The sequence below is a fragment of the Salvia splendens genome, chromosome 10, assembly GCF_004379255.2.
Source record: "Salvia splendens isolate huo1 chromosome 10, SspV2, whole genome shotgun sequence".
Lineage (NCBI taxonomy): Eukaryota > Viridiplantae > Streptophyta > Magnoliopsida > Lamiales > Lamiaceae > Salvia > Salvia splendens.
The window spans coordinates 984202-997930 of record NC_056041.1 but is presented as its reverse complement, the minus strand read 5'-3'; the positions used below and the strand labels follow the sequence as shown (position 1 = coordinate 997930).

The 13729-nt window shown below is 39.1% G+C and overlaps 2 protein-coding genes across 4 annotated transcripts; both read left to right on the top strand.

The window, feature by feature from the left end:
* Positions 1–2527: 2527 nt before the first annotated feature.
* LOC121750852 (probable disease resistance protein RF45) lies at positions 2528–6452 on the top strand. Its single transcript, XM_042145480.1, has 3 exons — positions 2528–3107; positions 3308–3695; positions 4530–6452. Exons 1-3 carry the CDS (start codon positions 2595–2597, stop codon positions 6224–6226), a joined length of 2598 nt encoding a protein of 865 aa, XP_042001414.1. The 5' UTR covers positions 2528–2594; the 3' UTR covers positions 6227–6452.
* A 484-nt stretch (positions 6453–6936) lies between these two features.
* Positions 6937–13475, top strand: LOC121752978. 3 transcript variants are annotated; one of them, XM_042148097.1, is made up of 13 exons: positions 6937–7411; positions 8139–8310; positions 8410–8627; positions 9165–9225; positions 9375–9447; positions 9662–9739; positions 10249–10406; positions 10531–10699; positions 10984–11446; positions 11628–12023; positions 12422–12625; positions 12742–12875; positions 13122–13475. In XM_042148097.1, exons 1-13 carry the CDS (start codon positions 7019–7021, stop codon positions 13288–13290), a joined length of 2688 nt encoding a protein of 895 aa, XP_042004031.1. In that variant the 5' UTR covers positions 6937–7018; the 3' UTR covers positions 13291–13475. The 3 variants fall into 3 exon arrangements, with proteins under 3 accessions (XP_042004031.1, XP_042004030.1, XP_042004033.1); XM_042148096.1 differs by having other exon boundaries at positions 6937–7431; positions 8105–8310; XM_042148099.1 differs by having other exon boundaries at positions 7242–7411; positions 8105–8310.
* Positions 13476–13729: the final 254 nt, after the last annotated feature.

Genomic DNA, 13729 nt, shown 5'->3' with positions numbered 1-13729 from the left:
CCTGATACCTGATATCTGAACCCGAAATATCGGTTAATTTGGATACCCAAAATCAGATTTTCGGATTTTGGGATTGGGTTCGGGTATAGGATTTTTGGATTATTGGGTATCGGGTATCTGATACCCGATTGGGTATATCCAAATTACCCGAATTACCCGATTTTTTTATTTTTTAAAATTTAATAAATTATGTATTTATTTTATTATTTACAGAAATTCAAATGTACTCCCGAAATCCTTCATTCTTAATTCTTAAGTTTTATTTATAATAATTTGTAGTAGTTTTTTTATCTTAAACTCGAACTACTTCAAGCTTGTATCAAATTCGAACTACAAGTTTGTATGTCTAAAATTTTGTAGTTAATTTTCTTTTAAAAATAATTAAAAAAATATTTAAAAATTCCATCATCGGGGCTGGATACCCAATTTTTCGGGACTGGATACCAGAGTCGGGTATTTGGGTACCCGAAATCATTTTCGAATCGGGTATCAGATATTAGATTTTTGGAAATTCTCGATCGGGTACCCGAAATTTTCGGATCGGGTATCCGCGGATACCCGATTTGACAGGCCTAGTGTTAATTATAAAAAAATGTGACCCCTATATTTAAAATGGGTTTTGGGACATGCACACCACATTTTGTTGAAAGTTCTAAGAGCATCCACAATAGCGCCTAGCGCACCGCCTAGCCGAGCGTCGGCGCTAGGCGGTCTATTGCAGCCGCCCAGCGATTTTCGCGAAAAAAACAGCCTAGCACTCGGTGGTTCCGTGGCGCTAGGCGGTGCGCTAGGCGATCCGCTAGGCGCTATTGCAGCGTCCGGATCGCCTAGCGCGCATTTTTAATTTTTTTTTTGTTTCCGAAACACTATATATACGCGACTTGCCCGTCATTTTCATTCGCACCACTTGTATTAACGAGTACTCTCCCTATCTTAATTTCTGTACAATATCAACACCTAGAAATGAGTACTCTCTCTATCTTAATTTCTGCACAACATGATTGTCGAAGATGAAGGTGGACAACTGACTGATTTGGCCAACGATGATAATGAAGTCGGTCCAAGCCACGGCGTGGCCACCCCCAACGTACGGAGTGGGGTACCTCACGATGAAGACGGCCGCCTCCAAGCACATGCCGACATGCGCCAAACGGAGGCTCATATTCGACTCCAAAAGGATTTAATTGAAGAGTTATGGGCGCGGAGGACTGCACGACAATAGTTTTTTTTGTTAATTATGTAATTTTTTTTAATTAATGTACTTTTTAAATTTTAATAATATTATTGAATTTTCTCGTATATGTATCGTAAATTAAATTGCGTATTTTGTGTGATTGTTAATTATTTGTTTTATATAATTTTGAGTGATGTGGCTATTGATGTGGCTGAGCTATTTATGATGTGGCTAGGCTATGGCTGGGCTATTTATGATATGGCAGAAGGATTTTTAGTGTTGATGATGTGGCAGGAGGAGTTTGTGGCTAGGCTATGGTTGGGCTATTCCTATTGTGGATGGCCTAACAAAAGACCATAAGAGTCCATATTAACTAAACTACACTTTCAATCAGTTGATATTATAAGATTATATATCATTCCAAATTCCAAGTACTCTATTCCAGTCCAAAATAGCTCAGGATTCATGTTTTAATACCATAAATTGGTAAACCTTGCACTACTATACATACACATTTTAGATGTATATCAAACTACAAAGATCCAAGAGCTAAATCTAAGTACTTGTACATAGGCTGTTGCGACAGCACATTTGATGTGCTCGGGAAGATTCTCAATCTCCAGATTGGGATATTTTGTCCCTGTTTTTTAATTCGTGCTTTGGATATTCTAAGTTTTAGACTTTCTTGTGCTTAGATAACTTCATTTTAGTATTGAGAGTTTATTTTCTGCTTTTCCATCGTGTGCTTCTTTTGTCAAAGTTTTGATTAAATATTGAAATAAAACTTACACTTGATTTATCACCACTTGAGATTAATAATTAGTTTGAACCAATCAACGGCCTATTATTAATTATTTCAAAATTAGTCAACGAAGGACGAACTAATTCAATTTTTTTACGCCACCAACTAACATATTTAGTTAAAGAAAACACGTTAACTACATACGTCAATATATTTCTTTAATTAAAATTGATATGCTTATCCTGAAGTAAAGCCCAGTCTAGTGAGATATTTAATCCCATGCGGAGATAGTATATACTCTTAGGAATGTTTGATTTGCAAAAATTATATCCTGGATTAAAATGTGCAGTGTGTTTGGTTCGGTTAAAATAATCTCATAATTCAATAATAGATTATATCTTAGTATTATTTTATCTAGGAAATCGAACACCACCATGTATATTTAACTTGTCATCAATGTGGATTAGTTAAATCTTAATGTGAAGTTTATATTCCCCACTTGCCCAAAGTAAACCACTATAACTTCGTCATCTATGCTAGTGGTGAGAAAAAAAATAGTAAATCTTATCCGTTCTTCACCTCTACATATTTATTACTAGTAAACAAAAATTTCCGATGTAGTATAGTTTTGAAATCCTAGGTACGCCCACATAGAAATCCAACACATTCGACATAGAGATGGAGGTAGTTGCATCAACGGTGCGACTGCTGGCCGATCTGCTGCTGTATAAGATAAATTTCCTTCGAGCAGTTGAGGGAAGGGTGGAGCTGCTCAAGGACGAGCTCAAGCGCATCCAATGCTTCCTCAAAGACGCCAACCAAAAGCAAGCCGACAACGAGGGAGTCCGCAACTGGATATCCGAGATCCGAGAGGTTGCTCTCGACTCGAGGGACGTCATAGAGATGTTCATCCTCAAAGTCGAGAGCAAATCCCGCCTCGGAAAGTTCTCCACCTTCCCCAAACACATGCACTACGTCAACAAAGCCGGGAAAGAAATCGATGCCATCCAGGAACGGCTGCAGGCCATCCACAGGAGCCGCCTGAGCTACGGGATCAGGGATCTCGGGGAGGAGGCAGAGCCGGTTTCCGGATCCGGATCGAGAGTGGAATCGTGGAGGCGGATGCCGATTTGGCAAAAGGATCAAGACTTCGTTGGTGTGCGAGATGATGATATGCGGAAGCTGCTTCAGGTAGGGGCACTAGGCTGGGATAATGATAAGGGCCGTGATTTCTAAATTTTGTTTTAAATTATATTTTTGAGTGTTTTAGATTATTACCGTGAGTATGATTTTTTGTACGATATAGTATTATTTTTAATATCTCTCTATTGTAAGAACATAGGGTTGACAAAACTCTACATAATTATTTTTTTCTACTTTCACTCCTGTAGGAATCGATCCTAGATGAGGGGAAGAGGGAAGGGCTCTCGATTGCGGTGGTTGAGGGCATGGCCGGGATTGGGAAATCAACGCTTGCTCGAAAAATATACAACGTTGTGTCCGGAAGATTCGATTGTCGTTGCTGGGTTGTGGTTTCGAGCGGATTTGATCCAAGAGAGACGATCAAGCAGCTGATCATGCAGTTGCCCAAGTCTGCGCGACTGCGTGATGAAATCGGGAAAATTGAGAAGTCGACGAAGGATGAGAGGTATCTTCTTGAAAAGCTTCAGGAGATGCTTCACGAACAGCTCAAGGGGAAAACGTATTTCATAGTTCTTGATGATGTGTGGGAGATAGAACATTGGGAATCTCTGAGGTATGCGTTCCCAGATAAACAAGGTATATCTCATTTTTGTCATTTTATTCGTCCATTTAATATACGAAAGTCTGACAAAATTTGTTTATTCATGAGGAGAAACACAAATCTCACTTTAATATTACTCCCTACCTCCGTCCCACTTAAGACCTCCGTCCCACTTAAGATGATACGTTTTCCTTTTTAGTTTGTCTCAATTAAGATGACACATTTCCTTTTTTTAAAACTCTCTTTCTCCAATTAATACACCTAACCACTTTTTTCCACCCTTATTAAATATTCATTTTTATTTCTCTCTCTATTTTAATACTTCCACCCACATTTTCTCTCTTTAATTAAACACATTAACCAATAACTCTTAAAATCCAGTGTCGGCTAAGGAATGTGTCATCTTAGCCGGGACGGAGGGAGTAGTAACTATGGCTCCCCCATCCCATAAGAATATGAATTCTTTTGTTTTTAGTCTGTCCCACAAGAATATGCACTTTCCAATTTTGGAAACTCTTTTCTCTTTATTTAGGTGAGATCCATTCTCCACTAACAATACTTTATTTACTTTTTTCTTTCTACCTCTTTTTTACTTTGTCAATTGTGCATTAAAACATGTGTCCAACCCAAAATGCATATTCTTGTCGGACGGATGAAATATTAGTTTTATACTGTATTAAAATGTGAGTAACACGAGTGAACAGAATGTGAGTCTATTTATCATTTATACTAGTAAAAAGTGAAAATGAGCGCTTAATAAGCGACAAACTAAAATGACAAAAATAACACTTAACGAGGGACAAGGGAGTATATAATTATTTGTCACTAAACTCGCTACTAATTTCTTGCATCACTTCTTTCCCTAACAGATAAACCAAGTAGATTACTAATCACAACTCGCAACAAGACTATTACAAACTACAGTAACTACGCCCTCGAGGTGAAGGTTCTAAACCTCAAGCAGAGTTGGGAACTGTTCCTAAACAAGGCATTCATCCACACCAAAAACCCCCAATGCCCCAAAGAACTTGAGCCCATCGGCCGAGAAATCGTGGAGAAGTGCAACGGCCTGCCTCTTGCCATCACCGTGGTTGGAGGCTTACTAGTCGAACCACACACGAAGAGAAGATGGGAAGAAGTCTTAGAGCAAGTGAACTCTCATCACAGAAGAGCAGAAAGCAGAATATCAACAATTTTGGAGTTAAGTTACCAGAACCTGTCTCTCGAATTGAAATCATGCTTCTTGTGTCTCGCTTGCTTTAAAGAAGACGCAAACATCCCCGCGAAACGACTGATTCATATATGGGTCGGACACGGGCTAATCCGTCCCGAAGGAAGGAGAACCGTGGATGATATCGCAAGAGGCTATTTAGATGAGTTGATCAATCGAAACATGGTTCAAATCAAGGATTTAACTTTGGATGATCGTGTTAAAAACTGCCATTTACATGATCTTTTCCGAGAAGTATGTTTGGTGAAAGCGAAAGAGGAAGTAGGCTTTCATATCATCGAGAAGGGAAAGGAGAAGGAGGCCATGATGAGGACGACAAAGCCTCGTCATCACATTGTCTATGGTCAGAATCTCGACACGTTGTCGAGGGTTCAAAGCCACCATCTCCGCTCTCTTTTCGTCATCAATTCCCACTCTGACGGCCTCAACAATGTCTTTGTGAATACCCCATTCCGTTTCTGGAAGAGTTTTCAATTGCTAGAGATACTCTACTTAGAAGGTGTTGGTTGGCGGAATTTCCCTCACTCGTTCCGCTCTTTGATTGGGTTGAGGTACCTAAGAATACGGTCCGGATCCTTTGAGAGGATCCAGATCCCGAAGTGGTTCGGCCACCTCGATAAACTCGAGGTTATCGACGCCATGAGCGAGAACCTCGAGTTACCAGACGCCAATCCCGAGATGGAGGGGTTGCGCTACTTCAGCGCAGCTCGCATCCATGGACTAACGACCATGCAAAGCTTGAAACACGTCGAGACTTTGAAATACATCGGCGTGGATGACTTGCTCCGATGCACGTCGCTCTCGACCTGTTCTGTTCGAGAACTGGGTCTGTTTCTCAACCACGAGATAGAAAGCGACGTGCTCAAGAGAGCGAGGGCGTCGCTGGAAAATATGAAGAATCTCATGAAACTGCAGCTGATGTGGGACCTATCGCTGTCTATCGAGCCCTCGATGATTCCTCTTCTCGCTGGCCTTACGAAGCTGAAGCTGCGAGGAGGGATGAGAAGGTGCCCGGATCCGTGCGTGTTCCCGCCGAATCTGACGCATCTAACGCTTGTGGAGACGTTTCTAGAGGAGGATCCGATGACGGAGCTAGGCAACCTGCCGAAGTTGGAGTACTTGAAGTTAACTGGCTACGCGTGCTTGGGCGAGAGGCTGAGAGTATTGCAAGGGGGCTTCCCAAACCTCAAAGGGCTATCAATTAAGGATATGTATTTCTTGAAAGGGATTGATGTGGAGGAAGGTGGAATGCCGCAACTTAAACTTCTACGGATTCGTCATTGCCCGGCCTTGAAGACTACCAATTTGCCCCTGCGAATTATTACATTATTATAATCTACGAGAACAGTGATATTATTCGTTGCAATGTTGTGACATCCTAGTTCAATGTATATATGAAATTGAGCAGTAGAAAAATTCTCCATGTAGCGAATTCTTGTTGGGCAATGAAGTGATGTGCTCTTACATGCCATAATGTAAGATCATGACATGCTCCACGACCTTCAACAACGTGCTTGGCAATATGTACTTAAAAAGTGAATCTTATACTCATCATAAGGAACATGGAGATAGTTATACATCGTATATTTGCTTCGTTTTCCCTTTTATATTTCATTTTTTTAAATGACAATTTTAACTTCGATAATAAACGTACCTTTCACCTCACAAATACTTATATATATAGAGTGGAAAAAAAAGAATATATATGCTATATTAAATAAAGAATGGAAATTTGGCCCAATAATATTAGCCCATTTAACTGCCAACGTCTGAAATTTGGCTCAATAATATTAACTGCGGAATTATTATACCAGACCCGATATCAAATTAGCGAAGATCCGAACCCGATTACCCTGACCCATTTCCTTAAACCCCTCATCTGTGTAGACTGACCGGTAAAAACCGGATGGGGATCCCCTGCTGTGGTGGGAGCACAGCAGGGGCTGCTGCCCTCACACAACCAAATTTTTTAATAATAAATTTATATTATAAAAAAAAAAAAATTTTAATATAAAAAATTTGTTTGGGTGAGGGCAGCAGCCCCTGCTGTGCTCCCACCACAGCAGGGGATCCCATCCCGTAAAAACCACCGTTTCCCTTATCCAAACTTCTCTCCCCCAAACGAAAATGGCGTTCTCGTTTCTAACGCAGACACCTTTCTGCTTCTCACTAACCTCCACCACCGCTCCTCGGAACTCCGTAGCCGCAGCGGCTGGTCCTTCCGCCTCGATATCCTCCTCTCAGAGAAAACCGCGCCGGAAAAAGCAGCAGAACGACCTGAAATATTCAGACGACAACGGCTATCCAGGAAGCGAGGGCGGAAATTTCACGCCGTCGAGCGCGGAGAAGCTTCTGAGGCTCGTGTTCATGGAGGAGCTGATGGAGCGCGCTCGAAGCGGCAGCGCTGCCGGAGTTTCTGATGTGATCTACGATATGATTGCCGCGGGGCTGACGCCTGGACCGAGGTCGTTCCACGGTCTCGTCGTGTCTCACGTGCTCAATGGCGACGAGGAGGGATCTGTATGGCTTTTTAATGAAGTGTTGAGTGAAAGCGTTTTTTGTGCTTGGCTGTTTGCTTGCGTTGACGTGATTGTAGTTTGTGATCAATAGCTGTTTCTGTTAATAAGGCGTATGAGTAACCATATAGGCTTGAGATTAGTTTGATTTGGAAATGTCAAGCTTCTAGGATCATAGTAGTACTATATTTATAAGCTCCTGCTTGAGCTAGTTTTTAATGTTAATTGATGACCTCAATGAGCTAGAGGTTGAATTCAAGCTGGTTGGATAATGTGCCATTAAATGTGAAACTACGGAGAATATTTAGGGAGCTATACACAACCTGGAGATTGGGAAGGCACATGAATCTAATAGAAAGAATTCATTGATTACCTGAAACTTTAAGGAACAGTTGACATGTATTGATTACCTAGAGATACGAGTTTTATTAGAGAACTTTTGAATAATTTGAAAACCTAATGGAAGCTCTAGATAAAATTTATGCCTAAGCTTTATTATATTGGCCATTCTGTTAAGGTCAGCTCACTTTGACATCTGTCTGTATAATATGTCTACTTATAGTCGGAATGCCCAAGGTTTCAAATATAACAAAGTTATTTACATTCCTCAACAGTAGCTCCTTAACATGAAAGACAATTGAGCATACTGTTATCACAGTCAAAGTGGAATTTAAATATTGTCATTCTTAACTAACAGGGGGCGTACTTATGTTAGAACTCATGTATGGCAGATGCACGCACTTCGAAGGCAACTGAGTGAGGGTCTTCGGCCTCTACATGAAACGTTTCTTGCGTTAGTACGTTTGTTTGGGTCAAAAGGCCATGCTACTAGAGGATTGGAAATTCTTGCAGCAATGGAAAAACTCAATTATGACATTCGACAAGCTTGGCTGCTTCTTGTTGGTACGTGTGTACACCGTCTGTGGATTGGTCACTGTTATCATGCAATTTAGTTTTGTTCCTACAAGTTCCCCGTTTAATTGATCATGTTCTTTCCATCAGAGGAACTTGTGAAAGGCAATCATCTAGAAGATGCCAATAGAGTTTTTCTGAAGGGTGCTGAGGGTGGCCTTAGAGCTACAGATAAGCTTTATGATCTTCTTATAGAAGAGGATTGTAAGGCAGGAGATCACTCAAATGCATTGACCATAGCGTATGAAATGGAAGCAGCTGGTAGAATGGCGACAACCTTTCATTTCAATTGTCTTTTGAGTGTGCAGGTACCAGTGTCCCTCGGACCTGTTCTAGTCTTTGGTTTGGGGGAGGTTTAGATGTTGCTGAGAAGAATTACTAATGGTCTTACTGATTTTTCACATGAGATGATCTTACTGTTTTAGCCTTTGATTTTATGGTAAATTTGGATATATTTAGGCTGAGTGATTTATGTGCATCAGATGTCTCGAATGATACTATCACATATGGGATCATGGGTGTTCATACTCAAAAAGTAAATCATACTATGAAAAACAACTTGGGTTTGTCATTTTGTTGTGTGTTTCATCATGTCCTAGTTTAGGCAAACTTAAGAACGATGAGTTAGTGCAAAGAAGCGAAGTTCTTCACTTTTGTTTGTACTTGGCATCCAATATGCTAAATCTGTCTATAATATATTATACGAACATTTTCCTTTGGTATTTCATTCCTTTTCCATTTCTTTTTCTTAAAGAAGAACATGGAATATGGAGAAGGTTTGTGTTTGCTTGAATTGAATTGAGACATTTCTTGTCATTAAGAAGTTATTTTCACATCTTTTCCAGGCTACTTGTGGAATTCCTGAAATTGCTTTTGCTACCTTTGAAAACATGGAATATGGAGAAGGTTTGTGTTTGCTTCTATTTCCTTTTTACCTTAATGTAACTTATTAACTTGTATTGAAGTTGATTGTTGACCATTGCTCATTCATAATTCCTGCTAATGATTTGTCGTCTTTCTAAAAGTTCACTTTTGACTTCTCTTGGTTGGTTTAGCTTATATGAAACCTGATACGGAGACATATAATTGGGTGATCCAAGCATATACAAGAGCTGAGTCATATGACAGGTATCTTATTCTGTATGCAAAGCAATTTACCGTTCTCTATGCTGTGATGCTGATAACTTTTTGATAGCCTCCTTTTTAACAAATGTGGTTGGTATTCCTTAAAGAATATTTTCATTCCATTTATGTTATTTTTGAAGATATTTATATACTTTCATTTTCTTCCTTTGTGCTTGCCAACTTCTATAATGTGTTCAGATTCAATATGGCAATCTAGGGTCCAAGATGTTGCCGAGTTACTTGGAATGATGGTTGAAGACCACAAGCGTTTGCAACCAAATGTGAGAACCTACGCGTAAGATCTTTTTTTCTTTAGACTTCATTGAGAAATGTGATCTTTGAATAATTCATCTTCTATATTTTGTTAGGTGTTTATTTTCATATCTCTCACCTTCCCCAGCAGATATTCTTAAGTTCTATTTCATGTTAGACACTGAATTTCATGAGTTTCCGTCATCACCTAGCACATATTAAAAAGTGCTTTCCATATGAAAAAGATGAATTACATTTCCAGATCCATTTTCAAGACAAGTTTTGGTAATCTATATATTTGAATGCTAGGCTGAGATGTTTTCACCCTAAACTTTTGAAAGATAACTCTGGAAATAATTATAAGAACCATGCCACAACATATTCAATTGGATCAATTAGTGAAATTAACTTTGTTATGTTTCTATTCGGAAACTCAATTGTTTTTATATGTCACATGTGAAGCATGTATAGAGTGAATCTGCTAATATCTGTTGGTGTAATCTATTCGCATCCTCTGATACTGAGTAATTGGCTTCTACTCTTCTTGTGTAGGTTGTTGGTGGAATGCTTTACAAAATATTGTGTCACAAGGGAAGCCATTCGACATTTTCGTGCTCTCAAAAGGTTTGAAGGCGGGACCACTTTGTTACATTATGAGGGACAATATGGTGATCCACTTTCGTTGTATCTTCGCTCATTGTGTAGAGAAGGCATGTACTCTGACACTAACTTCCGCATTTGTTTCTTTCTTCCCGGTTGTTCTGTGAGCTAGCAGCTTCAGTCTCTATCTTTAGAGGTCATATTTTCCTTACTGTTTATCATAATTGAAATCAGGAAGAGTTTTCGAGTTACTAGATGCTCTGGAAACCATGGCGAAGGATAAACAACAAATCCCACCCCGAGCCATGATCTTGAGCAGGAAATATCGGACTCTAGTTAGCTCATGGATTGAACCTTTGCAAGAAGAAGCTGAACTTGGGCATGAAATTGACTACATTGCCAGGTTTAATTCTGTCAAATTATATTACCATATCAGACAGCTAATCTGTATGATTCCAATTCCTTTTATGTACTTTTATTTAGTCATTCTACTATGCTGTTTAATTGATTTCTATTTGGTTCTCTGTTTATTTGTAACACCTTGTTTAGTTTTGTGAGCATTAATGAATTGTATTTTTCTGAGCATTTCTGAATCTTTCATTTAGTTTCTGTGGAACCTTAACTATGTTTTATATTGATCCAATTTTGATTACTGTAAGAAGTTTGATTTACATAGCTGGATAACAGGTATGTTGCAGAAGGTGGGCTCACGGGTGAACGCAAACGCTGGGTCCCACGTAGAGGAAAAACTCCTCTAGATCCTGATGCTGAGGGTTTTGCATATTCCAATCCTATGGAAACCTCTTTCAAACAGCGATGCCTTGAGGAATGGAAAATACATCATAGAAAACTTTTAAGAACCTTAAGAAATGAAGGGCCAATAGTGTTGGGGAATATTACCGAGGCTGACTACATTAGAGTTGAGGAGAGATTAAAGAAAATTATAAAAGGTCCAGAACAAAATCTGTTAAAACCAAAAGCTGCTAGTAAAATGATAGTATCAGAGCTGAAGGAAGAGCTGGAAGCTCAAGGTTTGCCAACTGATGGCACTAGAAATGTACTGTATCAGCGTGTGCAAAAGGCAAGGAGAATAAACCGTTCTAGAGGCCGACCCCTTTGGGTTCCTCCTGTGGAAGAGGAAGAAGAAGAGGTAAACCTATGATTAATTTTGTAACTATGTTTTAAATTATTCATTTTTTGCTTAATTAGGTTAAATGTTTTAGTAATTCGTATATAGTCATCTCAGTGTCTCCTAGTTTCTAAAAACCAATGCTCTTCGTTCCCAAAAAGGTGAATTATTATTGCCTTAACAAAACTATGCAAACTTATAGGTGGATGAAGAGTTGGATGAATTAATTTCACGGATAAAGCTGGAAGAAGGCAATACAGAGTTCTGGAGACGGCGTTTCCTTGGGGAGGGCCTGAATGAAAATCATAGCAAGCCATTAGAACAAGAGGAAAATGATGATGAGGTCCTTGATATCTTAGATGATGCTGATGTTGGCGATGAGATTGCCAAAGATGCTGAAGATGATGAGGCTGATGAGGAAGAGGACGAGGAGGAGGTAGAACAAACTGAAATCCAAGTCAGTGACCGAGTTAAAAATAAGGAAGCAGAGGCTGCCAAACCTCTTCAAATGATTGGGGTGCAATTGTTGAAAGACTCCGACCAGAGTACCAGCTCATCGAGAAAGTTAAAGAAAAGATCACCTAGGGCATCTATGGAGGTAAATCTTTGAACCTGTTGCATATAGTCTACTAGCAAGCTGCTTAAATATTGTGTGTATAACTCTTGATACTAATAGAACACCTTACTCTTGCTCCTAGTCCTATCCCATTCTAAAACATGCTGGGTCACGGAGATGCTCCTTACTCTTCGCTTGAAACTGATCTTTCATTCACAAAATATTCTGTACCCTTCCAAAAAAACTTTAGCATATTGAATGTTCACATGTGATGCAATATATGTCCTTGTTGGTGAAATTGGTACTATAGAAAGCTCTGTGAGTGACATAACTGGATTGTCACTTGATCTTTTTCTAAAGGGTCACGACTCACGAGTAACAGGAGTGATAATCATGTTTCTTATTAATATGCTATTCGTCTTTGGTACAATTGAATGCAGGATGATGACGATGATGACTGGTTTCCGGAAGATATTCACGAAGCATTTAAGGAATTGAGGAACAGGAAGGTGTTTGATGTATCAGATATGTACACGTTAGCTGATGTCTGGGGTTGGACGTGGGAGATGGACTTTAAGAACAAAGCCCCTAGAAGATGGTCGCAGGAATGGGAGGTTGAATTGGCCATTAAAATAATGAATTTGGTAATTATAATCTATATCTATCTGTATATTTTATGCCAATACTCCTGGAGTTTGTGCTTTTATATTTGTGTATATTTTCATATATCACATGTATCTGAAAATGGATTTTCTATTAGGTAATTGAATTAGGAGGAACGCCAACCATTGGGGACTGTGCTATGGTACTTCGAGCTGCTATACGAGCTCCTATGCCTTCAGCCTTCTTACAGATTTTGCAGACAACTCATCGCCTAGGTTATGTTTTTGGCAGGTGAGTCTTTATGTTTTCTGGTTGAAAAAAACTAGTCCTTCAACTGCAAAGTAATAATGAAACTTGTTAGAAGATGAGTTCCAGAAACCGATTGTCTTATGAAAAAACTTGAAATCCGTTGTTGCCAGTAGATTTTTGTGCTGGCTCAAAATTCTTGGACTTTCTCGAATACTTCTTGCCACTAACGAACTCTCATTCATAACTTGCTATCGATTCTTAGTGAGTGAGTTGTGTGTTTATATGCAGTCCCTTGTACGACGAAGTCATCAGCCTGTGTCTAGATATTGGGGAACTCGATGCATCCATTGCCATTGTTGCAGACCTCGAGACAAGTGGCATCAAAGTTGCGGACGAAACTCTTGATCGAGTCATTTCTGCTAGACAGGATAGCTCAGCCGCTGACGCATCGTCGTAGTTTTTCCTCGAACACTTGCTATTTTTTTTTCATGTTTGTACAGTGTAGTTATGCGATTTTGTCCATTATTTATTGATGAGAATGCTGCAGAGATTAATGGAAATTTATTTGACTGTTGATGAACATGAATAACTTATATTGGATTAATATAGAATAAACAAATTTGTTCGTAGGTTTTAACTGCATCATGCTGTTGTTTTGTTATATTCGCAATTTATCCTTATATTTTAATTGTGACAAAATGATAACCAAATTTGAACTATGTGACCATGCATCATTCTCCATAGAATTAGGTTAATGGCAGTTCAAAATAATCTTCCACAATTTTTGATATATTAATGTAAAACAATACCCTTATCATATTTCATGTATTAATGAAAAAACACAATTTATAACACATTTTAAGAATAGCTATTTAAAATTACCAGTTTAAATATAC

What these genes read in the sequence shown, in the direction of transcription:
- LOC121750852 (XM_042145480.1), top strand. Translation starts at nt 2,595, where the DNA reads ATGGAGGTAGTTGCATCAACGGTGCGACTGCTGGCCGATCTGCTGCTG. An exon ending in ATATGCGGAAGCTGCTTCAG is followed by an intron (nt 3,108 to 3,307) that starts GTAGGGGCACTA and finishes TCACTCCTGTAG; the next exon opens with GAATCGATCCTAGATGAGGG. An exon ending in TGCGTTCCCAGATAAACAAG is followed by an intron (nt 3,696 to 4,529) that starts GTATATCTCATT and finishes TTTCCCTAACAG; the next exon opens with ATAAACCAAGTAGATTACTA.
- LOC121752978 (XM_042148096.1), top strand. Translation starts at nt 7,019, where the DNA reads ATGGCGTTCTCGTTTCTAACGCAGACACCTTTCTGCTTCTCACTAACC. An exon ending in CCAAATGTGAGAACCTACGC is followed by an intron (nt 9,740 to 10,248) that starts GTAAGATCTTTT and finishes CTTCTTGTGTAG; the next exon opens with GTTGTTGGTGGAATGCTTTA. An exon ending in CCATTAAAATAATGAATTTG is followed by an intron (nt 12,626 to 12,741) that starts GTAATTATAATC and finishes ATTTTCTATTAG; the next exon opens with GTAATTGAATTAGGAGGAAC.